Source organism: Pelophylax lessonae (assembly GCF_965119305.1).
Source record: "Pelophylax lessonae genome assembly, chromosome: 4".
NCBI lineage: Eukaryota > Metazoa > Chordata > Amphibia > Anura > Ranidae > Pelophylax > Pelophylax lessonae.
In genome coordinates this window covers 241,485,197-241,510,433 of record NC_138771.1, presented here as the reverse complement: position 1 = coordinate 241,510,433, position 25,237 = coordinate 241,485,197, and the positions used below count along the sequence as shown (strand labels likewise).

The 25,237-nt window shown below is 45.2% G+C and overlaps 1 protein-coding gene across 1 annotated transcript in view; it reads left to right on the top strand.

Moving 5' to 3' along the window:
- YAF2 (YY1 associated factor 2) overlaps positions 1-24,963 on the top strand; it is a 30,505-nt gene extending 5,542 nt beyond the window's left edge. The window contains exons 3-4 of the mRNA XM_082255902.1: positions 23,488-23,640; positions 23,883-24,963. Of these exons, the coding sequence (XP_082112028.1) occupies positions 23,488-23,640; positions 23,883-24,120 (391 nt within the window). The 3' untranslated portion in view covers positions 24,121-24,963. The remainder of the gene's footprint in view (positions 1-23,487; positions 23,641-23,882) is intronic.
- The last annotated feature ends 274 nt before the right edge of the window (positions 24,964-25,237 follow it).

Here is a 25,237-nt window from a genome sequence, read left to right as displayed (position 1 = left end):
GACGGTCCACTTTGTTCTGTGTTGTATTGAGTCCTGTTTTTTTATTTTTTTTTTATTTATGTGAGTCTGGTCACAGGTATTGATGTGGTTTTGGTATTTTCCTTCTGCGGGATATTTTTGATGCTTCCTTTTTTTAAAGAAATGTTTCCATCGCATAAAATAAGAGTACTTTGCAAATATATTTTTACAAATAGTATCCCTCTGCTACTTTGTTTGTCAACATAATAGCCTATTTTTTCCTGTGCCTATACAGGATACATTTTTTTGTACTAAGGGCAAGGAACCTTGTCGTAGACGTGGGCCTTCCTTCTCAGCTCATAAGGAGTTTTTTTTTTTTTTCTGTCCCTCAGGGTCGACTGACAAGGGCTCGAAGCCTTTCAGAGCCTCTTCAGAAGGAGCCAACGAACCTGTTCTGGCAAGCCAAGATCAGGCTTCTCTAGACCCATGGATAAGGCTCCTTCAGTAGGAAGGTGCACCCTCACCCGTATCGGGTGTGGACGGACGTCTTCGCTGGTTTCCGGATCTGTGGTCTTCCCTGGTGCAAGACAAGTAGGTCCACAAAGTAATTTGGTCCGGCTCCAAAAACGAGTTGTCCCCCGGCAAGGTTTTTTCCTTCCAACTTGTGCCTGTTTTCAGACCACAAATGGCGCTTTTCCACTGCATGGAACCGTACCGGTTCGGCACCCTTTTGTGCTTTTCCACTGCGGTACCGCATGGTATAGGGTCGGAACGGTTCGGTTTTCCACTGCATGGAACCGAACGGTACGGTACGGTACGGCCCTGAAAAAACAGTACCTACTCGATTGTGGTTCCAACAGGTACCAAACTGGTACCATATCCCACAATCCTTTGCATGCAGTCACTACTAGCCACTGATTGGTCAGAGAATCCCACCCACCCCGTTGTTATCCCACCCACTTAACTTTAGTACTGCTTTAGTGGAAAAGCAAACCTATACCGTACCGAACCGTTCCGACCCTATACCATGCGGTACCAGCAGTGGAAAAGCAAACCAGGCCAAGCAGGGCCGAGTAGAGCCGAGCCGGTACTTGCAGTGGAAAAGTGCCATTACAGGGCCTGTTTGGGGCAGTAAAAGACCCGGTCCTTCAAGGGGTGATTGTCCCTGTTCCGACTTCGGAAAGTTTTCAGGGTTTTTACTCAAACCTGTTCACAGTCCCAGGGAAGAAAGGCAAAGTGCGTCCAATACTGGACCTCAAGGCGCTCAACTGCTTTGTCGGGTACAGAAGTTAAGAATGGAATCCATTCGAACGTTGGTGCTATCCCTGCATCAGGGAGATTTCCTCACCACTATCAATATCAAGGATGCCTACCTTTATATTCCAATATGTGCCAGTCACCAGCGTTTTCTCCGCTTTGCTGTGGGATTGGAGCATTATCAGTTTGTGGCGTTACCCTTTGGTCTTGTCTCTGCTTTTCAGGCTCTCACAATAGTGTTAGTCCTGGTGCTAGCTTTGCTACGCGAACGGGGGATCCCAGGACTGGGCTACTGTTTACAAGAAAAACATTTTTTACTAGAAAATTACTTTGAATCCCAAAACATTATATATTTTTTAAAGCAAACATCCTACAGAACAAAATGGTGGGTGTTGCAATTTTTTTTGTTACTCGGTATTTGCGCATTTTCCAAATGCAATTTTTTGGGGAAAAAAACACTTTTTTAAAAATTTAATGCACAAATACACTATATATTGCCCAATTGTTTGATAAAGTATAACAGATGATCTTATGCCGAGTACATAGTAACACTTGACATGCTTTAAAATTGCGCAAGCCCGTGTGGTGGCAACAAACCACGTTCATTTATAAAAGCATTTACACGTTACCACTTTAAATTTACAGAGGAGGTCTACTGCAAGAATTACTGCCCTCGATCTGACATTTGCGGCGATACCTCGCAAGCTGCAATTGCTGTTAACATATGACACTAGACCGATGCTTGTGTTTGCCTTTGCGCACAAATACGGGGGGACAGAGGTGCTTGAATTTTTTTAAATTTTATTTTGAGAGCTTCTTTTTTTTTTTTTTTTTTTTTTTTACCTTTTTTTTTTTTTTTTTTTTATTATCACTGAGAATTTAAATATCCCCCTGTGATAGCAATAAGTAGTGACAGGTACTCCTTTTTTTAAAAACAATTGGGGTCTATTAGACTCTAGATCTCTCCTCTGCCCTTAAAGCATATGACCACATCAAGATTGGTGTGATAAGATGCTTTCCCAATTTTTCATGGATCTCTGCAGTCTCCTGTTATCTCCTCCGCTCCCATCCAGTCCCCTTCTTCATCATTGCAGCTCTCATTGGCTCTCCTGTGACTCACCCCTCCTCCCTTGCTGGCAAACTCTCACGAGAGTGAGAGAGAGCTGTGCATTATGTCATTAGCCTAGGGCTAATGACCAGACAAGAAAGAGGAAGTGGGCTGTATAAAGTATTTACTGGCAGAAAAAAAAATGTTTTACTATTCAATCTGGCTGATCAGGTACCCTGGGTTCATATTGTCTGTGTGGGGCATTGAATCTGACATGCATTCTCTTTTCTCACAGTACACACACACACACACACACACACACACACACACACACACACACACACACTAGCAATCTAACAAATTTTTAAACATGCTCAGACCTAAAGTGATTGTAAAACGTGTTTTATTTTAGAATAAAATAACAAAACACATTATACTTGCTTTCTCTGTGCAATGGTATTGCACATAACAGCCCCAAGCCTCCTCTTCTGGGGTTGGCGATTTTGGCTTCTCCTCTTCTATGCCTGCCCCCATAGCAAGCCGCTTGCTTTGGGGGTAGACATGCAGGCCCGATTCCAAGCCAGGCTGTGTGTGTCTGTAGACAAAGAGCCCAGCTAGGCCCCATCCGTGCTCCCTCAAAGGATCTGACTGACAGCAGGAGCTAATGGCTCCCGCTGCTGCCGAGACTCCTGTGTGAAGAGAGAGCAAAGGAGAAGACCTGCTGCAGATGGGCACAGTGCTGGATTGAGATTGAGCTCAGGTAAGTTTTAGGGGTGGGGGAGGCACAGACTCCTGAAGGGTTTTTACCTTAATGCAGAATATGCATTAAGGTAAAAAAAATGTTTTGCCTTTTAGAACTACTTTTAACCTTTCCATGAGACAGCAGGACAGAGTCGGCTGATACTGTCTGTGCACAAGACCTACTCCTCAAATATAGTTACTGCCTCTGTAATAAACCAGCCTGTTGCAGCCTGTTTCTGTTGCAGTTCATCCCTGTAAACTGTTTATATTTGTTTAGCCTAGGGCTTGACAAACCCCAGGCACCAGGTTGCCATTGCCGGCATAGCGGATTCCACCGGGTAGAGGGGGGAGGGTGGAAAGCAGGCACACGTCCCCTCTCTTCCCCTTTCTAGCTGACCCAGAAGTGAAAAATGTATAAAAAAATAAAATCAATTTATTGTAAAAAAATTAGTTACACCCAGGCACATAAAAATCCCCCCCCCTCCCCCCCCCCAAAAAAAAGCCCCCCCCCATCAAAAACACAGGTACAAACGTAAATACACGTATGTGTGCAGCATACCTGAAAAACGTTGATTGCGATACATGTTGCATATTGCCACACATGCCGGAATGAGAGCAATGATTCTAGCACCAGACCTCCTTTCTTATGCTAAACTGATGACTTATAGGAGGGTTTTAAAGCATTGCATATGGAAAATCTAGGGTACTGACATGTTGGGCATCTATTTACTTGGTGCAACCTCTGCCTTTTTATATTTTATCAAAAATATTGGGTAATTTAATTGCATTTTTGTGCCTTAAAATTAACTTTTAAAGTGTGTTTTTTTTTTTTTTTTTTTCTTTATTTACTGAAATTTTTTTCTTTCTAGACCTTTTGCGTGTGACATAAAAAAATGGAACTACCACTATTTTATTATCTACGGTGTCTGCTTTCAGAAAGGATAAAACTGCCCTGGCAGCGAAAGGGTTAAAAGAGAAGTTCACCTTCGGGAACATGTTTCATTTCCCACCCGTAAGGTTGGTTAGGTAAAAAAAAAAAACTGGCTCCTAACTTTTTTAGCTGGCTTCTAGATTCAAAGCAAAATTGTCAAGCCCTGGTTTAGCCTACTGTTGACTAGCTAGTGGAAATAATTTGTGCAGCAGTAAAGCCACCTGATTACTTCCATACATGTGCCCTGCAAAGTGCAGAAATAAAAAATTGCAGGCAGGTTCTTTGCTAGGTCTCTTTTGCAATACAACAAACTTATCTGCCCGTTCAGTCTTCTTTAGAATGTGCACTGAGCTACACATGTACAGGATCAGAATTATTTTCAGACTTCTAGTTCTGCTTTACATTACACTAGGGCAGAAAAGCCATTTTGTAAAAACTTGCCTAAAAAAAATAACTAGAGTACTAGACCCATGTCACACTGGCAATTTTGTAGTAGTGATCTTCTTGCTTTCTTTTTTTTTTTTTTTTTTTTTTAAATTATAACAATGTAGCATTAGTTGACCCCTAGCGGTGATAAATCGCTTCTTGGCAACAAATCACCAGTGCATGTGTTTTTTTCACTAGCTACAAATTGCTGCTGTTAGATTTTTATCAGCAATTTGTTATCTGTCTGGCATGGCCATTAAAATGTAGACCTTTCTGAACGATGTATGAATTAGTCCAGTACTTACATGATGCAAAAAAAAAAAAAAAAAAAAACCCTAATGCTTTTTAGCAGTTATAGCAACTTTTTTTTTCTTTTTGTCCCATAACAAACTTTTGGCTAGACGATTTGGCCAACTGTTATAAGAAATGTGACAAATGTGAAAAAACATAAATTCAATTAGCACAGTGATTTCCATCTATAGTCCTCAAGTACCCCCAACAGGTCATGTTTTCAGAATTTCCTTCACCTTTCACAGCTACTTTAAACTAAATAGCTAAATAGCTTGGTGTTTATGACAACTATTTTATCCAATTTTATCCATATTCCCAAAACATGGCCCATTAGGGGTAATTGAGAACTGAGATTGGGACCGTAAAGGGTAAAACTAGCAAATAAAAAAATAAATATAATGTATACAGTTGCGATGCAAGTTGCATTGTAAATGAATGTTCCTAAAAATGACCTTTTCTTTTTAATCTGCATTGCAGTAATTTTCTGTAAAAGGCAATGCTATATGGCAACCTGGAGGTGTTCTTTACACAGATGTTGTACATAATGCCCCCCAGAATAACGCCCCCCAGAATGTTATTTCCTGTTTGTGTGATTGGCTCACTGATTTTCCCGGAGGTTTTCCCTAAGATATAAGTCACATTTTGGGCATTCTCTGCAGCATAAAATGTATTTTTGTGAGATCCTTTCAAAGGGAAACCACGTCTAAGGGCCAGTTCAGACTGATCCGACGTGCTCTGACTTTTAGAGCACAAGTCGCATGACATGTCAAAGTCCATGGATCCCTATGAGAGCCGGCTTAACTGGTCCGACTTTGAAAATGTTTCGTGCACTATGTTGGTCCGACTTGGGCATGATTTCAGCCCATTGATTTGAACAGGGCTTGATAAATTTGCTTTGAATCTAGGAGCCAGCTAAAAAAGTTAGGAGCCAGTTTTTTTTTTTTTTGTTTTTTTTTTACTAACCAGGCTTTTTTTTTTTTTTTTTAGACACCGGAGATGGCAGATCTTGAATTTGCACATGGATGGGGACTGGAGCCGGGCATGCTTTTGGGTTGAGCGGTTTTCACACTAGGTGGTTTAAGGGGATGCGTGCGTGTCCCTTTGGGGCTCTCAGGGTGTGGGGACTTGAAGTTGTTGGGGCTGAGGTTTTTGATGTGCCTGTTGTGTTGTGTGGCATTCTGCGTGGCCTGGGCTCTGCTCACCTCCCTGTTTGTCTATAGCATATGCACGGGGGAATGGCGGGAAGGAGGAGGGGTGGGCCACAGTGCACACGGATTGGCTGGTGGAGAGGGGAGTATGGGGGTCTTTTCTGCACAGTGGTGGCGGGTCTGCTGGTTGAGGGAGCGGAGGGTGCACGGTGTGTGGAGAGAAACTTTGGCTCTGCTGCAGTGCTATGACAAGGCCATTTGCTGCCCGGGGTGAAAATGCCAAACTGGGCCACTCCAAAAAAAAGCTTTTTCTCTTGCGTCCTCCGACAGTCGCCGCCCACTCATACAGTCTTCACCAATGGCTATTGACCTCTTATCCATAGGAGCAAGCTAGGCATAAGACTTGTTAAAAACAAAGCATTTACATAGACACCTATGGGGGCTGTCCCACTGGTCCAATACACCCCTGCAATCAGCCATCCCAACTCAGTTTGTCTTCTGCCTAGTTAGGAGTGAGATAGGCTCTCCCTGTGCTGGGGCTAGAGTCTCAGCCTTCTTCTTTTTTCTTTATGATTTTATTTCAGGGAATGTTTTTTTTCTTCACATTTACTAGCTATTTATTTCTCAGCTTTTTAGTTTGTCAGTTCTTCAAGATGATGACGGCGTTGTGGAGCTGCGAGTCGGACTGGTCGTCCTAGGTTTCCAGGACAGAGGGCCTGATGGAATCCTAGCCCGCCATCGAGCATTTAGCAGGCTATGTGTTCACCCTGGCCTCGCAAACGACCCATCCCTGTCCTCAGGGATGCAAGCCTGCGAGGTGGCTACCTCACCTGGACGTCTTCCGACGGTTCTCCGTGCACTGTTAGCGTCCTACGTTTGTGGCTGACGGCACCCCTGCCATCTGAGGGTGGGCGGTTTCCCGTCGATGAGAGGCACCCCACGCCATCGGGTACAGTTAAGTACATCCTGTGTGGGGCCTCTGTCTGGGGCTGGCAGTCCTGTGTGTCTGTGTTATCACCTCATGTCTGTGCGTTTTTGGGCTCCCTGATCCCGGTCCCTGCGGGGGGTTTTTTCTCACAGCCTGTGCGCTGTGTGGGTTTGTGGGGGTCCCTCTCCTGTGTCACTTTAGGGTGCTTTTTGGAGGTACAGACACGTGTGGCGACCCCTGCGGGGTTAAACACTTGTGTGTGGCAAAACGTTCGTTCCGAGCACATGTCGGAGGCCATTTTCCCAAAGTCTCCCCTTCCTTTTTATAGGCAACCATTTTTCCATGGCCTGCAGTCTCAGTTCAGTCTCTTGCGGTGACATCACTTCCTCCTTCGGCTCAGAAGAGATCGGCTGCGGTGGTAACACTTGTGGGGGTCTGTCTGCTGTCCTTTTTTTTGTGTGCAAATACTTCTGGCTATCAGTTTATCCTGCTCAGGGGTCTGTTTGTCACAGTCTTGTAGCGGTGTGCTGCGGGGGTCCGCGGCGTGTTTAAAGGGCCAGTACCTTTAAAAAAAAAAAAGAAACTTTTTTACTATGGATTCTCACGACCGCAAATTTCCCACAGCCCTAGTGGGGGATTCAGGTTCCTCTGAATCTTCTGCTCTGTCTACTTTGTCTGCTGCAGTGGCGACTTTGGTGTCCAAAGTGGATATTCTGATGACTGAACGTGCTGACAGAAAAAAGCCTAGTTTTTCCTTGTCTTCGGATTCTGAATCTGATATGGTTGCCGTAGGTGGCGTGCCCCTTGAAGGGTCTCGCTCTTCTCTGTCTGAGGGGGAGCAGGAGGTTGCAGGGGTGGATGATTCCCCCCCTGGGACGGTCTAGGCCCACGCAGCTATGGATGCGCTAATTCTTACCATTAAGGAAACACATTTAGAGGATGAGCCCAATCCTCCGGGCATTGTGTCCTCTTTTGGTACGCACAGGACCCGCAAGGCGGCGCAGGTGTTCCCTTGCCCCGCTGAGTTTCACGCTACTGTGAATGATCAATGGTGTCATTTAAAACGCACCTTTGTGGTGGCTAAGAGGTTTCAACTCCTTTATCCCTTTGCGTCTCCTACAGATTCGCGCTGGTGTGTGGCCCCTCAGGTGGATTACACTGTGGCCAGAATAAACAAGGCCACTCTGGTACCCTCCGAAGATTTTCCGGCGTTTATGGATCCTACAGATAGGAGGATGGAATCCCTTGCCCACCATGCCTACATGGTGGCGGGTTCCCTGCTAAAGCCTATTTTCACCTCTGTCATGGCGGCTCAGGCTGTGGCGGATTGGACCAAGGTGCTAAGACGCACCCTCGTGGCAGATTCTGCTCCCCCTACTACCGTGGCGATCGTGGACCAGATCTATCAAGGAGTCATGTATTTGTGCGATGCAGCCTTGAATGAGGCCCCATTAGCTGCGCGCCTGTCCATTGTCGTGGTGATTAACCATCGCCTGATATGGTTGAAAAGCTGGTCGGCTGACCAGACTTCAAGGAAAACGGTGGCTGACATCCCCTATGCGTGGTCTCGCCTGTTTGGGGAATCCCTGGATGAATTGGTGAAAGGGGTCACTGGGGGCAAGAGCACTCTGCTGCCCCAGAATCCTAAGGGCAAGTTTTTCCGCGGTAAGCGGGGCCCCCCCTTTAAACTAAATCAGGGGTCCTTTCGTGCCTTCAAGCCACAGAACAAGGGGAAACCCTTCAAGGGCCAGGGTGGCCAGAGAAAGCCCTGGGCGGGCAAACCTAAATCCGGCCAAACTGGTGCGGCGGCCCAGTCCGCCTCTGCCTGATGGGGCGCCCTCACCCGTTTCAGGGGTGGGGGGACGTTTGCGCGTTTTCCTCCAACCTTGGCTGCTCCGAATTCCGGACAGGTGGGTTCAGGAAATCATTCGATCAGGTTACAAGATCGAATTCCTTTTGCGGCCGGCGGACAGATTCTTTCCCTCAAATCTTCATTTGACCACAGGGCGGTTTCACGATCTGCATCAGGCGGTGCAAGATCTCCTCGCCCAGGGTGTGATCGTCCCGCTGCCTCATCGGGACAGGTTTCGGGGTTTTACTCAAATCTGTTCACTGTACTCAGAAAGGAGGGCAAGGTGCGTCCTATTCTGGACTTAAAAGCTTTGAACCGATTTGTACACGTTCGGAAGTTCCGCATGGAATCGCTTCGCTCGGTGGTAGCCTCCCTGAGTCCAGGCGAATTCCTGGCCTCTATCGACCTGAAGGATGCGTATCTACACACCCCCATTTTCGAGGGGGAATCAGAGGTACCTCCAATTTCGCAATCGTGGAAGAACATTATCAGTTTGTGGCGTTACCTTTCGGTCTCGCTTCGGCTCCAAGGGTGTTTACCAAAGTGCTGGCTCCTGTTCTGGGCTTGTTACGGGCACAGGGCACTGCGGTTTGGGATATCTGGACGATCTCCTGTTAAGATCGAGTGCCAGCCAGAGCCTGCTGCTCGATCTGTCCACTACAGTTCAGACGCTTCAGGAGTTCGGATGGACCATCAACGTGCAGAAGTGGACCTTGTCTCCTTCAGTTCGTCTCCCATATTTGGGAATGGTTCTGGACTCTGCTCAGGCGAAGGTGTTCCTGCCGGAGGACAAGCTCCGGACCCTACAGAACGAGGTCAGGGCCCTCAGGGAAAACGAATCCTCGTCACTCAGGACCTGTATGCGGTCCCTGGGGTTGATGGTGTCAACCTTCGAGGCGATGCCCTTTGCACAGTTTCACACGAGGTCTCTCCAAGTGGAGATCCTGGCCAGATGGGACTAGGCTTGTGACGGTATCAGATTTTCATGCTGCGATTAATTGATTAAGGTTTTGCCACGGTATACGGTATTATCACGGTATTCAATTATTAAATTTAAATTATTAAATTTCCACCTCACTTCAATTTCATTGCTGAATTTAGGGGCTTTGGTTCACTTATGCACATTATTATAGTCAGTCAGTACAGACTCTGTGAACCAGGCCTAAAATAGGTCATCAAGCAGTGTCTGGCCTAACTGGTGATAACTGGTCCTGGCGCTCGGCTCCGATCCGATGGCCTGGTCATTAAGAGGGCAAATCCTTGTGGTCAAGAAGTGGTTAAACCTGAAGGAGGTGTTGTTTATAAATTACTTTACTATTGCTTTAGGCCTGGTTCACATGTATGCGGGTTGGCGGTTCACATGTATGCGGGTTGGCGGCCCACATTTGCACAGGCATAGCAGCTCATTGATTTGAACGGGCTGCTATGCCCTCATTTTCCGCAGAAAAAAGGTGCATGCAGCATTTTTTTAAAATTCAGTGGCCTTGAAATCCATCCTGCTTTTGCACCATGCGACTAACCTGCAGTTCCTGCTCTGGCAAGCTTTCTGCATTTTTTGTATACGTGGGCACGGCATTTAAAAACAGTTTGCGTGTGCAGCAACTGCAGGTAAGTCGCATGGTGCAAAAGAAGGATGGATTTCATGGCCACTGCATTTTTTTAAATTCTGCATGCACCTTTTTTCAGCTGAAAACGCAGGCATAGCAGCTCAAGCCCATTCACATCAATGGGCTGCTATGCCTGTGCAAATGTGGGCCCCCAACCCGCATACATGTGAACCACCAACCCGCATACATGTGAACCAGGCCTAAAGCAATAGTAAAGTCATTAATTGGTTAAACCTGCAGGAGGACCGGTGTTTTTATCTATTAATGACTTTACTATTGCTTTAGGCCTGGTTCACATGTATGCGGGTTGGTGGTTCACATGTATGCGGGTTGGGGGCCCACATTTGCACAGGCATAGCAGCCCATTGATGTGAATGGGCTTGAGCTGCTATGCCTGCGTTTTCAGCTGAAAAAAGGTGCATGCAGAATTTAAAAAAATGCAGTGGCCATGAAATCCATCCTTCTTTTGCACCATGCGACTTACCTGCCGTTGCTGCACACGCAAACTGTTTATTTTTAAATGCCGTGCCCACGTATACAAAAAATGCAGAAAGCTTGCCAGAGCAGGAACTGCAGGTTAGTCGCATGGTGCAAAAGCAGGATGGATTTCAAGGCCACTGAATTTAAAAAAAATGCTGCATGCACCTTTTTTCTGCGGAAAATGAGGGCATAGCAGCCCGTTCAAATCAATGGGCTGCTATGCCTGTGCAAATGTGGGCCGCCAACCCGCATACATGTGAACCGCCAACCCACATACATGTGAACCAGGCCTAAAGCAATAGTAAAGTCATTAATAGATAAAAACACCGGTCCTCCTGCAGGTTTAACCACTTCTGGATCGCAAGGATTTGCCCCTTTAAAGACCAGGCCATCGGATCAGAGCGCCAGGACCAGTCATCACCAGGTAGGCCAGACACTGCTTGATGGCTATATAATAATGTAATGTGGGCTGCTAGGCGTGTGTGTGTATATATATATATATATATATATATTAGAGCTGCACGATTCTGGCCAAAATGAGAATCACGATTTTTTAGCTTGGAATAAAGATCACGATTCTCTGTGTAACAAAAAAAAAAAAATTGGGATAACTTTACTGTTACGTTTTTTTTTTTTTTTATTATTCATTAAAGTCTAATCATTGCGTTTGAAAGACTGCTGCGCAAATACAGTGTGACATAAAATATTACAACAATCGCCATTTTATTCTGTAGGGTCTCTGCTAAAAAAATATATAAAATGTTTGGGGGTTCTAAGTACTTTTCTAGCAAAAAAAAAACTGATTTTAACTTGCAAGCAGCAAGTGTCAGAAAAAGATCCAGTCTTTAAGAGGTTAAACTTCCTTTCTCCCTGGCAGAGGGAAGGAAAAGATACAAATGTAATCATTTTTGTTTATAGTTAGGAGACTTAATGCTGAAAGGGGTTAGCTGTGTGAGTGAATGAGTCATCCAGCTCACTGAAATGTATCAATTCACAAGTCAGGCAGACTTGACAGAGAAACTCGGTATTTTAAAAATGCCACAATAACAATACCGTGGCTATGCAATACCGCGATATATCGAATTACCGAAAACCGGCATATGTCTAGATGGGACAGGCTCCCTCAGTCCTTGGACCTGAGAGTGTCTCTGAGTCACCAAACCAGTATGGATCTTCTGTGGTGGCTTCAGTCCCCGGCTGTGGCGAACGGAAAATCCTTCCGGCCGTTACTGTGGACAGTACTTACCACGGATGCCAGCCTGTCGGGCTGGGGTGGAGTCCTGGGCAACCTGTCTGCCCAGGGCACTTGGTCCTCACTCCCCATAAACATTGGAACTGAGAGCGATCAGGTTGTGCCTGCTCCATTGGTCAGATCGTCTTCAAGGCCGCCCTGCACGGGTGCAGACGGACAATGCCACTGCGGTGGCTTACATCAATCACCAAGGGGGCACCAGGAGTGCCCGGGCGGCCCAGGAAGTGACCAGTATTCTGTCTTGGGCCGAGACTCATGTCCCGGCAATATCGGCAGTTCACATTCCGGGTGTATAGAATTGGCAGGCCGATTATCTGAGCCGCCAGACCCTGGACCAGGGGGAATGGTCACTGCACCCAGAGGTATGTGTGCGAAATGGGGATCCCCGGATGTGGATCTGTTCGCGTCTCGGCTAAACCACAAGGTGGAAAGGTTAGTTGCAAGAACGCGCGATCCTCTGGCAGATGCCTCGGATGCGCTGGTGGTGCCTTGTCATCAGTATCATCTGATATTTGCCTTTCCTCCGATTTCAGTTGTTGTCCAGGTTCCTTCACAGGTTGGCCTCGGAAACAACATTGGTGATTCTGGTGGCGCTGGACTGGCCAACGCCGGTCCTGGTACGCGGACATCGTTCACCTGGCCGTCGAGCCTCCATGGCGGCTACCAATGTGAGAAGATCTACTGTCTCGGGGACCGATCTTCCATCCTGCTTTACAGTCGCTGGCTTTAACGGCATGGCTGTTGAAAGCCAGGTCCTGAGAGACAGGGGTCTCTCCTCAGAGGTCATTCCTACCTTACTCGAGGTTAGGAAAGCCTCGTCTGGTAAGATTTATTACCGTACATTGAAAGCTTATTTTGCCTGGTGTGAGTCCAGGGGCTTCTCTCCTCGTTCATACTCGTGGCGAGAGTGTTGGCTTTCCTTCAGTCTGGTGTGGACCAGCGCCTTGCGTTGGCCACAATTAAGGGCCAGGTGTCTGCACTGGCTGCCCTTTTCCAGCGCCCCGTGGTGTCTGATTCTTTGATTCGCACCTTCATTCAAGGTGTGCGTCACTTGGCCCCTCCTCGAAGGGAGCCCTTACCTCCATGGGACTTGAACTTGGTTCTGTCCGTGTTACAACGTTCCCCGTTTGAAAACATCAGGGAAATCTCGTTAACTCTGCTGTCTAAAAAGGTTGCCTTTCTTGTGGCGATCACTTCTGCTCGCAGAGTGTCAGAGTTAGCGGCCTTGTCTTGCCGCTCTCCTTACCTGGTGGTTCATAGGGATAAGGTGGTCTTGCGACCTAATCTGTCCTTTCTTCCAAAGGTGGTTTCTGATTTTCACCTTTAATAAGGGCATTGTTTTGCCTTCGCTCTGTGCGAATCCTAAGGAGGTTGCTTTGCATTCCTTGGATGTTGTCAGGGTGATCAGGGTTTACCTGTCGTTGACTGAATCCTTTCGGAAATCGGATTCTCTCTTTGTCCTTCCTGAGGGACCTCGGAAGGGTATGGCTGCGTCTGCGGCGACCATTTCAAAGTGGAACAGACAGACAATTGTACAGGCCTATTCGTTGAAGGAACAGGTACCACCCTTCCGTGTCAAGGCGCACTCTACCAGAGCGTTGAGTGCGTCCTGGGCCTTCCGGCATCAGGCTTCGGTGGCCCAGGTGTGTAAGGCTGCGACTTGGTCGTCAGTGCACACCTTTTCTAAATAATACAAAATTGATGTTCTGGCATCAGCTGATGCCTCCTTTGTCCGCAAGGTTCTCTGTGCGACAGTACCGTAAGGGGACCCTGGTTTTATTGCGGGTCCCTGGCTGTTGGGGTTGTTTATCCCCTTGGTTATTTGCTTTCCTGGGTTGTTTGCTCCTGTTGAGCTTTTTTGTTACCCAGAGTGTCACCTTTCTGTTCATGTAAGGTTCCTTTCTCTGTTGTGGGTACTGCGTTGCCTTTCTGACGGTTGCGTTTCCCACCCCTCATGTCTACACTGCTTTGGGACATCCCATTGGTGAAGACTGTATGAGTGGGCGGCGACTGTCGGAGGACGTAAGAGAAAACTGAATTTTTGTAAAATGTTACCGTAAAATTCCTTTCTCTGAGTCCTCCGACAGTTGCCGCCCCCGCCCCTCCTTTTTGGGGTTCTTTGGACTTTATAACTGCTTGCTACCAAACTGAGTTGGGATGGCTGATTTGCAGGGGGGTATTGGACCAGTGGGACAGCCCCCTGTAGGTGTGTCTTATGTAAATGCTTTGTTTTTAACAAGTCTTATGCCTAGCTTGCTCTTATGGATAAGAGGTCAATACCCATTGGTGAAGACTGTATGAGTGGGCGGCGACTGTCGGAGGACTCGTAGAAAGGAATTTTACGGTAAGATTTTACAAAAATTCCGTTTTTTGTACATCATAAATCATACCTAAAATCCAAACCATTTGGGTTTATGTTTCAGAGGCATGATAGGTTTAGCTGCACCCTCAAAAAATCCTACATGCTGCAGTTTTAGCATCTTGCTCAGTCTGCCCAGGACTTCCCTAGGAACAAAACGGAGCTCTAGGTTGTATATGACTTGAAGTCTTTTGTCGGAAAAGTGTCAACCCATAAACACTAGCTGAGCATTTTTGCATGAAACAGTAAACACAGCAACCTCTTTCATGTACCTTACATCCAATACAATCCACTCCCACACCGCACTGCTCTCTCTCTCTGGCCCGGGAATATCAACTTAGAGGGGTGGGCTGAAACGGACTTTCACCTGTCGGGCAGAGACAGCTCTGCCTGACTAGTACAGCTTTCAGGCTTCTTCTTGCACCCAGTGCAGGATTGCACAGAGGGCACAGTCAGCACTGCTTCCATGCTGCTATATCTCCCTGGCCTGGGAATGACATCTTAGAAGGGCGGGCTGGTACTGACGTTCACCTCTCCTGTGGAGATAATTTGGCCTGACAAGCAAGTGTTAGACATCAGGGCAGATGGCAGACTTTAGCAGCATACGTGACGGAGTGCCGGTGGTGAATGGGCTGGCGGAAGCCCAGGCGCCAGGACCCGGTTTCTGGTCACCATGGTGACCTGGCGGCACCTGGGGTTTGTCGAGCCCTGGATTTGAATATAATTCAGGATCAACATTTTAACTGATTTGACTTGTGGCATGTGACTTGTGTTCTGAGGATCATAAAGGGGAACCCCCACGCCAGAAAAAAAAAATACCAGGCTCTTTGAGTCTGGTATGGATTTCGAGGGGAAACCCCATGCCAAAAAACCCCAGAAAAGGTGTGGGGGCCCCCCTCAAAATCCATACCAGAACCTTATCTGAGCATGCAGCCTGGCCGGCCAGGAAAGGGGGGGGGGGGGGGGAGACAAGCGAGCGGGGAGAAAACTGGAGGAAGAAGACACCTTGGAGCTACATCAGGAACATTCTTCAATTATTAAAGGACTTCTTTGTTTTTTGTAACACTAACCTTCTTTGTTTGGGTGAATGGGCTTCCAGATTCTGATAAGCCCCCTGCCAGCAGACCCCCACAACCACCACCCAGGGTTTTTGAGAAAAGACCCTTGTCCCCATCAACAGAGGCATAGAGCCCCTGCCCCCATATGTTGAGGGCATGTGGCCTGGTATGGTCCAGGAGGAAGGGGGGTCGCTCGCTTGTTAACCCCCCCCCCCCCCCAGGTATGGTTTCCTCCATACCAGAAGCAAAGGAGATGTTTTGATTGGTCAAAGGACATGTCTCAATCATCTCAAATTCGTATCCCATTCATTGAAGTCGCATGAAAGTTGGACATGAAGTCGCAGATCAAAGTCTGATCAGAAGTCATACGAGTTTCATGTTGGATCAGTGTGAACATAGCCTAAAAGGATGCAGACCCAATAAAACTTTGCAAGTGTAGCAAACTGATAATTACACTGAACAAAATTATAAACTTAACACTTTTGTTTTTGCCCCCATTTTTCAAGAGCTAAACTCAAAGATCGAAAACTTTTTCTATGTACACAAAAGGCCTATTTCTTTCAATACTGTTAACAAATCTGTCTAAATCTGTGTTAGTGAGCACTTCTCACTTCAATACTGTTAACAAATCTGTCTAAATCTGTGTTAGTGAGCCCTTCTCCTTTGCCGAGATAATCCATCCATCTCACAGGTGCGGCATATCAAGATGCTGATTAGATAGCATGATTATTTCATAGGTGTGCCTTAGGCTGGCCTCAATAATCGGCCACTCTAAAATTATGCAGTTTTACTGTATTGGGGGGGTCCGAAAATCAGTTAATATCTGGTGTGACCACCATTTACCTCACGCAGTGCAATACATCTCCTTCACGTAGAGTTGATCAGGTTGTTTGTTGTGGCCTGTGGAATGTTGGTCCACTCCTCTTCAATGGCTGTGCGAAGTTGCTGGATATTGGCAGGACCTGGAACACACTGTCATACGCCGATCCAGAACATCCCTAACATGCTCAATGGGTGACATGTCCGGTGAGTATGTTGGCCATGCAAGAACTGGGATGTTTTCAGCTTCCAGGAATTGTGTACAGATCCTTGCAACATGGGGCCGTGCATTATCATGCTGCAATATGAGGTGATGATCGTGGATGAATGGCACAACAATGGGATCTCATCACGGTATCTCTGTGCATTCAAAATACCATCAATAAAATGCACCTGTGTTCATTGTTCATAACCTATGCCTGCCCATGCCATAACCCCGCCGCCACCATGGGCAACTCGACCCACAGCGTTGACATGAGCAAACCACTCACCCACACGATGCCATACACGCTGTCTGCCATCTGCCCTGTACATTAAAAACCGGGATTCATGCGTGAATAGAACAACTCTCCAAAGTGCCTGACGCCATTGAATGTGAGAATTTGCGCACTCAAGTTGGTTACGACGATGAACTGCAGTCACGTCGTGCCCCCGATGAGGGCGACGAGCATTCAGATGAGCTTCCCTGAGATGGTTTCTGACAGTTTGTGCAGGAATTCTTTGGTTATGCAAACTGATTGTTGCAGCAGCCGTCCATCGGACTGGTCTCAGATGATCTTGGAGGTGAAGATGCTGGATGTGGGGGGCTTCTGGGCTGGCGGGGTTACACGTGGTCTCCGGTTGAGAGGCTGGTTGGATGTACTGCCAAATTCTCTGATACGCCTTTGGAGACGGCTTATGGTAGAGAAATGAACATTCAATCCATGGGCAACAGCTCTGGTGGACATTCCTGTAGTCAGCATGCCAATTGCACATTTGCGACATCTGTGGCATTGTGCTGTGTAATAACTGCACATTTTAGAGTGGTCTTTTATTGTGGCCGGCTTAAGGCACACCTGTGCAATAATTATGTTGTCTAATCAGTATCTTGATATGCCACACCTGTGAGGTGGATGGATTATCTAGGCAAAGGAGAAGGGCTCACTAACACAGATTTAGACAGATGTGTGAACAATATTGAGAGAAATAGGCCTTTTGTGTATGTAGAAAAGGTTTTAGATCTTTGAGTTTAGCTCATGAAAAAATGGGGGCATAAACAATAGTGTTGCGTTTTTTATGATTTTGTTCAGTGTATAAAAACACTCCCATAGAGATTCACTTTGCACATGTGCACAGGCAAACCACTATTTCTTCAGAATAACAAAGTTATTCTGAAGGATTAAAGGTTCAAAGTTTGCTAAATCCCTGCAGTGTACATCTATCAAACGGGAATGTTTTTTTTTTGGTCACCAAAAGTGGAGTTACTCTTTAATCATCAAATTGTAATTTAGTACATTGGTGTGTGGTCCTGGGAAACATTTGTTCCTATATCATCACATCTGTGGCTGCAAAGCATGGGTGTACAGGTTTGCATATTTGTTCCTTTTCTTGCTTAGCACGTACCAGCTGATTAGATCTCAAGCTGCAAAGAAGCTTGATGTCACGATGCAGCGAAAGTTTGCCAATGTGCTATTCTGTCAGCTGCCTTGATATAGTTGGAGGGAGATTCAGACATATTTGAGCTGTTAATGAGATAGCATGCAGTGACTGTTTGCCAAGTAAAAGTATCACATAGCAGATAGCAGCCAATTGGGTTCATTTGTAGTGTGGTAATTGAAGCTTATTACCTGCCACAGCATTGCTATTCTGTTTATGCTGTTGGGTAGGAGTGTCTGGATGATAAGATTGGCTAACCATGACCTGGATCTGCAGTGCAATAGCAGAAAAACTTGCTATAACACATAGCTTGCTAATTGATCACATTAGGAACTGTAGTACACTCATGTCATAGGTTATTTCATTATTAGACTGACAGCAGGAATATATTGTTCCAGCCTAAGTTCTGCTGTGAGATTAGTTGCATAAAGCTGCTAGAAATTGAGATACATTTGTTTTTCACAAAAATAATTAAGTTTTTTTATATATGCCTGTAACATGAATTCCAGGTATAGATTACTAGCACATTCTGGTAACTAGTGCACTAGTAGATTTCCAAAGGAACATTCATACGATAATTTTGTGTACATTAGAAGACTGTAAGAATGTTCGAACGTGTTCAAAATGTAAAAGTTTTGGAATGAATACCAAATTAAAGCCACATCCAGGGTTTGTTCGAGAGAACATTTCCATCCTGCTCCAAGTTTTGAAATCCCTGTGACTGAAAACAAATGTAATTTTGACCCCACCAACGATTAGAAAATCAAATGAACTTTGAAAGGAAATTCTACCAATGTATATCCAGCAGTGTTTATCTGTCATGCCTGTGGCACCAGAAAATATTGAAGTAGGCACCGCTACTACAGCGATCGCTAATTTCTTTCAGAGTCAAGGGATAACTTGCCGCATAGTGGGGTCACGGGCTCGCTGCAGGCACTTTTCACAGAACGCCTTGCATTTTTCCTCAATGAAGGTGTACTTTGATTAGATGGTGTGCAGAGGCGGAATGGTGACATCAGCCTCTCCACCTCATACAATCAGAGAATTCATTGCAGTCATTGAGAAAAATGCAAGGAGTTCTGTAAATTGCACCCTTGCCAAGCCGCTAAGCATGGGACCTGGAAGACAGCGGAATTCACTGCAGTAGTGGTAACTTCTACAGTGATTCCCCACTTCCAAAGAGAATCCCTCAGGTAAACTCCAGCTTCTCCTCCCCAAAACAACAAATGCATCGTGCTTGTAAATCATTCACAACCCCAGTGTCTATATAGTTTATCTATATATTACCTACTTTAGCTGTATACAGCAGGTTTCTGTGTCTCTGATGTCACTCCTCCTGGCTGAATTTCAAAGTTCTCTGATTTCATGTTTCCTTTCCTGTCCTGTTATAATACTACATGTCCCATCATGCTTTGAGCCTCTGTAGTTTCAGGGAGGGTTCAGGCACCGAGAGGGTGTAATCTGTGAAATGGGATGTGGGAGGTTTGGACTCTTCCTGTAGGTGTGACTGGGCGAGATTGAATTCTAATTAGGATGTATTCCATCCCACCCACCATCAGAGCTGTGAAGGAAATTACATTCTTTGCACAGTCTAAAAGACTGCAGAAAGGGTGTGTTCTAGGCCAGAGATGCTGCAGAAAGTGGCTGTGGAAGACTGGCTACAAAGATCTTTACAGAATGTCACATGGTACAAAGCTTAAACCCAGAATATCAGAGGATCTGCAGACATCAGAGCAACATGGTACAGAGGTATGATCTATGCTGGGGCTGATAATTCCATTCAGTTTTGGTAAAGAAAGTTGGAGTTCAGCTTTAACTGCCTACAGCAAAGTGACGTATGGGTACGTCTGCAAACTTTGCGGTGTTATACCGGGGTGATGCCTTGTTTAGAGCCGGCGGTTGGCTTTCCGGCGGTAATGAGCCGGAGCCGCTTGATCGTTACCCTGGCAAACGGGAGGGGACGTTCCCCCCCCCCTCTCCCACCGCCTTCCTCAGCTTTGCCCGGGTCTCCCGTCCCACCAGGAGACCCGAGAACCGGAAGCGGCTTCGATCGTGTCTCAGATGACGTAACCCGGAGGCGGCGTCTATGACGTTACGTCCGGGTTACTCTGCTGCTAAAGGCGGCAGATTAAAAAAACGAGCGTATTCAAAAAATGCCGTTTTCGGCGTTTTGAATACATGGAAGTGTAGTGGAGGGGTCTAGGGTCTTTTAGACCCTCGATCCCCCCATAAAGAGTACCTATCACTTTTATTGCTGTCACAAGGGATGTTTACATTGCTTGTGACAGCAATAAAAGTGATCAGATTTTTTTTTTTTTTAAAAAAACCTGTGATAAAGTTAAAAAAAAAAAAAGGGAAAAATACATTTTTTTTTTTTTAGCCGCCTTTGTCGCCGTTAGCTCACGCACGAAAGAAAACGTATATGGAAGTCGGGCTGCGAATTAAATCGCTGTTCAAACCACACATGTGAGGTATCGCCGCGATCGGCATGGCGTGAGCAGTAATTAAAAAAAAAAGAGCTACACTCTAACTCTAAACTGGCAACCTTTAAAAAAATTTAAAACGTTGCCTATTGAGATTTCTATTGACCGTAGTTTGTCGCCATTCCACGGGTGTGTGCATTTTTAAACCGTTACATGTTGTGTATCTATTTACTTGGTGTGACATCATCTTTCACAATATACAAAAAAAATGGGCTAACTTTACTGTTTAGTTTTTTTTTTTTTTAATGCAGTGAAATGTGAATTTTTGTAATTTTTCCGAAAAAATGGCGTTTTAAAGACTAAAGACCGCTGCGCAAATACTGTGTGACAAAAAATATTGCAATGACCGCCATTTTATTCTCCAGAGTCTTTGCTAAAAAATATATATATATATATATATATATATATATATATATAATGTTTGGGGATTCTAAGTAGTTTTCTAGGAAAAAATACTGATTTTAACTTGTAAACAAAAAGTGTCCGAAATAGGCCTGGGGCTTAAGTGGTTAACATTGGTCCAAGTTAGGCCAATGTAACCATGCAGCTTTAGGTAGATTAGAATGACGTGTGATTTTATGGATGGGCAAATGGTGGAACTGACTGGAGAAGTGTCAGAATTGAAATAATAAACTAAGATGCTGTAACATTTCAGCAGTTTTTGATCTTGAAAGTGTATGTTAAGTATAGGAAATAACCACATTTGTTTTTTAAAATTGCTAAATGTCTAAAGCCAAGCCGTACACAAATCGAAATTCAGCCAGTTCATCAGGGACTGGCTGAATTTTGATCCATGTATGGGCAGGCTAAATGTGCCTAAGTTGATCCACCAATCGACTTGGGTATAACCAGCCTGTCGGATTGTTTACTTTCATTTTACTGCTGTCGGCTATAGCTGCTATGAGTAATCATTGTGTTCTGCCAGCCAGGATGAGAGCTATCAACCTCCCCCCGGCGCCAGAACACAATAGTGCTGAGGGGAGGCATTCCCACATCAACACTGACTGTGTTGAATGTGGAATCCAGCAATATTCTTCCCTTCCACCTTTGGGGGGGGGGGGGGGTGAAGGGGGTGGGATGGAGAGAGAAGATCGAATCATCTAAGGGCTGCCTATTTGGCCTATCTCCTTCTCTTCTTGTTTTGCAATGATCTATATTGTGGATTTAGAAAAACAATGTATATATGTTTTCACCGGGGTACTAGGTATCCAGTCCTTGTTATATGAGGGGTCGCTGATAAGTGATAAGTATTGAGCCTTACCCAGAAAAATTTGAGCTAGGAAACCGTTACTGCCACACTATTCTGCATATCTCCCTAGGAAGTCAATGCACTTGCGACATCTGTCCTGCAGCTTTTTAACCACTTAAGCCCCGGAAGATTTTACCCCCTTCCTGACCAGGGTCTATTTTGCGATTGGGCACTGCGTGACTTTAACGGACAATTGCGCGGTCGTGCGATGCTGTACCCAAATGAAATTGAAGTCCTTTTTTTCCCACAAACAGAGCTTTCTTTTGGTGGTATTTGATCACCTGTGCGATTTTTTTTTTTTTTTTTTTTTTTTTCTCCTGGACTGCGACATTGCGGCGGACAGATCGGACCATTGAAAACATTTTTTACTTTTGGGGTTACCAGTGACATTACTACAGTAATCAGTGCTATACATATGCACTGTTACTGTAAAAATGACACTGGCAGTGAAGGGGTTAACTTTATTTGAGAGGGAGGGGTTATGTATGTCCCTAGGGGCGTGTTTCTTACTGTGATTTGTTGTGGCTAGTGGTGTAACAGCACAGATCAGCGGTCCTACATAGCAGGACCGTATGATCTGTTCTGTTACACAGGGGAGAATGGCAGGCTGCCTTTCTCCCTCTGTAACCAACGATCGCGAGTGACTGGCGGACATCGGGTCCGCTGGTCACTCGTGCGGGGGGGGGGTCTGTGAGCCAGCGGGAGCGCGCCTCCAGCGGCGTGCGCTCGCTCCCTAGACCCTCACAGGCTAGTGACAGAGACCTACGTTGCTTTGCCTGTGAGGGGCTGACTGCCGACGTAAATCGTCATTAGGAAAGTGGTTAAGTCCCTGCAAATACAATTCTTCTGACTGCTGGTGTAACCACTCATTTGCAGCATTAGTTGCCTCCGGAACACTCCCAAATTGTTGTCCTTTTTAGGTGTTTTTTTGAGATTGGGGAACAGGCGATAGGAGTCAGGTCGGACAAATTGGGTGGATGGGGCATCACTTGAAAGCCAAAGGAGGTCTGTTTTGCCTGCAGTGTGTGACGAGCTGTTGTCATGCAACAGGATGACACTTTTGGAGAGCTTTCCTCTGCGTTTTTCCTTGATAGTTTGCCTCAGATTTGTTAATAAAGCACAGTAATATGTTGCATTGATGGTTGAACCCTTTTGGAGGTAGTCCACCAGCAGAACTCCCTTCTTATCCCACAAAACAGTTGCTTTTTGATTCTGCACTGACCTTTGCACACGGAACTTCTTTGGCCTGGGGTAACCACAGTGCCTCCATTCCTTAGACTGTTCCTATGTCTCAGGATCATAACAGTAGATCCATGTCTCATCACCAGTTTGTCCAGGAAATCTGACTCCTTTCTTGCAAAATGTTCCAAAACAGCCACCGATGTCTCCACACATTTCCGCTTTTGATCGGTTGTCAAAGGTTTTGGGATCCACTTTGCTGCAAGCTTTCTCATTTCCAAGTCATCGGGGATAATGGCACCAACTCTCACCTGATATTCCCAGATATGTAGCAATACTTTGGGCTGATATTTGGCGGTCCTCCGTGATCATGTCATGGATGGCTTTCACAGAGACAGAAACTGGGTTTTTCACTTTCAACACTGAAATGACCAGTTTTAAAATTGACAACCCGATGTTAAACTGATGCATCTGAGGGGCCACTGTCACCCAAAGTTTGTGACATTTCATTATGGATCTGCTTCGCACCTTTCCCTTGGAGAAACAGGAACTTGATTATGGTCTTATGCTCTTCCACGTTGATTTTTTTCTGGAGGTGCTGCCATGTTCGCTTTGGACCTGAAAAAGAAAGATAAATTCAAATTGAATACAGACAAATTGGCCAGTACACCCTGCAATTTACAGCTTCCTAGCTCAATTTCCTCTGGGTAATGCTCGATACTAATCAGCAACCCCTCGTAAATCAACAAATGACAACGTTAATGTTTAGTATTTGTATTCATGCAGAAAACCTCGACCTGTTTCCCAGCTGGTGTCACAGCAAGTAACACAGCAGTTTGTACCACCCATGCAGACCAAGAAAGAAAAAAAAGATAAAATTGAGAAGGAAAAGAGTGAAAAAGAAGCACCCATTAAAAAGAACAGTAATAAGAAAACAAGGTATGATTTACTCTTCCTAAAATGAGTGAAAAATATGTATTTTTGTTCTTGGTAGGACTACTCTCTAATTGCTATTAGACCACTCCTCCCAGAAGTCCTACATGTTGTTCCAAAGCTTTGCTGGAGTCGTGTAGGAACTTTATGCATTGTAAAGATTTATAGAAATATTTTAATCAAAAACCACCTTTCCGACTGCCTTCTGTCTATTAATGAAAATGCCACCTTTCTTCTGTCTGCTCTAGGCCCCGGTTGAAAAATGTGGATAGAAGTAGTGCACAGCATTTGGAGGTCACTGTGGGGGACCTAACCGTGATTATTACAGACTTTAAGGAAAAAACAAAATCCCCACCTGCATCCAGTGCCACATTAGTGGATCAGCACAGTCAAAGTGGATCTGGCTCTGAAAACACAGAGAGAGGAATATCCAGGTCATCTTCGCCCAGAGGAGAAACATCATCAGTAAATGGGGAATCACATTAAAGTTCTCTTCACCTTTTCTAGTCATTAACTGATATTGTGACAAACATCTTCTGCCAATAGTCTCCACAGTTACATAGGGAAAATCTAATGCTAATCTTATATTTTTCTGAAGAAAAATGGTTAGGTATGCACTTATTTTTTTAGTCTACATTTGTAAGTGCACATTGGAAGATGCAGCTTTCAGGTAAGTGACACCAAATCATGAGACGGGTTCCTATAAAATAAAAGCTTGCGTACTCCTGCTCTGATCTTGGCAAGATTTTGACTTGTTTAACTTTACAAAAATGGTTCAATATATATAACTTGTTTACTGGATGCTGTAGCCAAGAGCCAAGCAATAGCAATACAGGCTTATATAAAGAGCTGATAAAATTCAGGGTCACCATCACTGGATGTGTATGTTTTACACTCTTGAATAATCTTTGGTTCTAAGAATATATTGCTTTCTGTATATACCATTTTACACAACAGCAATTTCGTTAGTGGTCAAATTTCTGTAAACCTGTTGGGTAATGTCTGTGACTCCTTAACACAAGGTCTGCTCCAGACTCCTAAAGATGGCCAAACACGTAGAAGGAATGTCAAATAATTCTGTCCCGTTGCTGGATATTCTGTCTGTTGAGGCTGCTTTGGCAGTTTTGCCATTGGGAACGTCTTAAAATTCATCAAATTGCAGGCAAACTGTATGATTACAGTGTGAAGGGTTATCAAAAGGGCTTGTCTAATATTACCAGACAGAGGCAACAAATGTGAATGTACAAGTTTGGGGATGTGTTGTGAGTAATCTTCTGCAATGGAAGTGTTTGCAATAATGCTTGATGTCATCTGTTCATACACACACACGCACACTTATATGTGTGTGTGTGTGTATATACATAAAACCTTGGCAGTTTTTCTTCATATAAAAGCTTACGTTCGCAAATAACCTCAGCTTCCTTTAACCTCAGCTCTCACTTTACATCTGGGAGCATATGTGTTTGCACAACATCATTGTCCGTTAGCAAATTAAACGAGTTTTGTTTATGTCACTTTAAATTATTTCTTTTGGATAGTAGCCTGGAAAACAAACATTCAATGTCCCAGCTATTTGTTTTCAGACCACCTCATACTACGATGT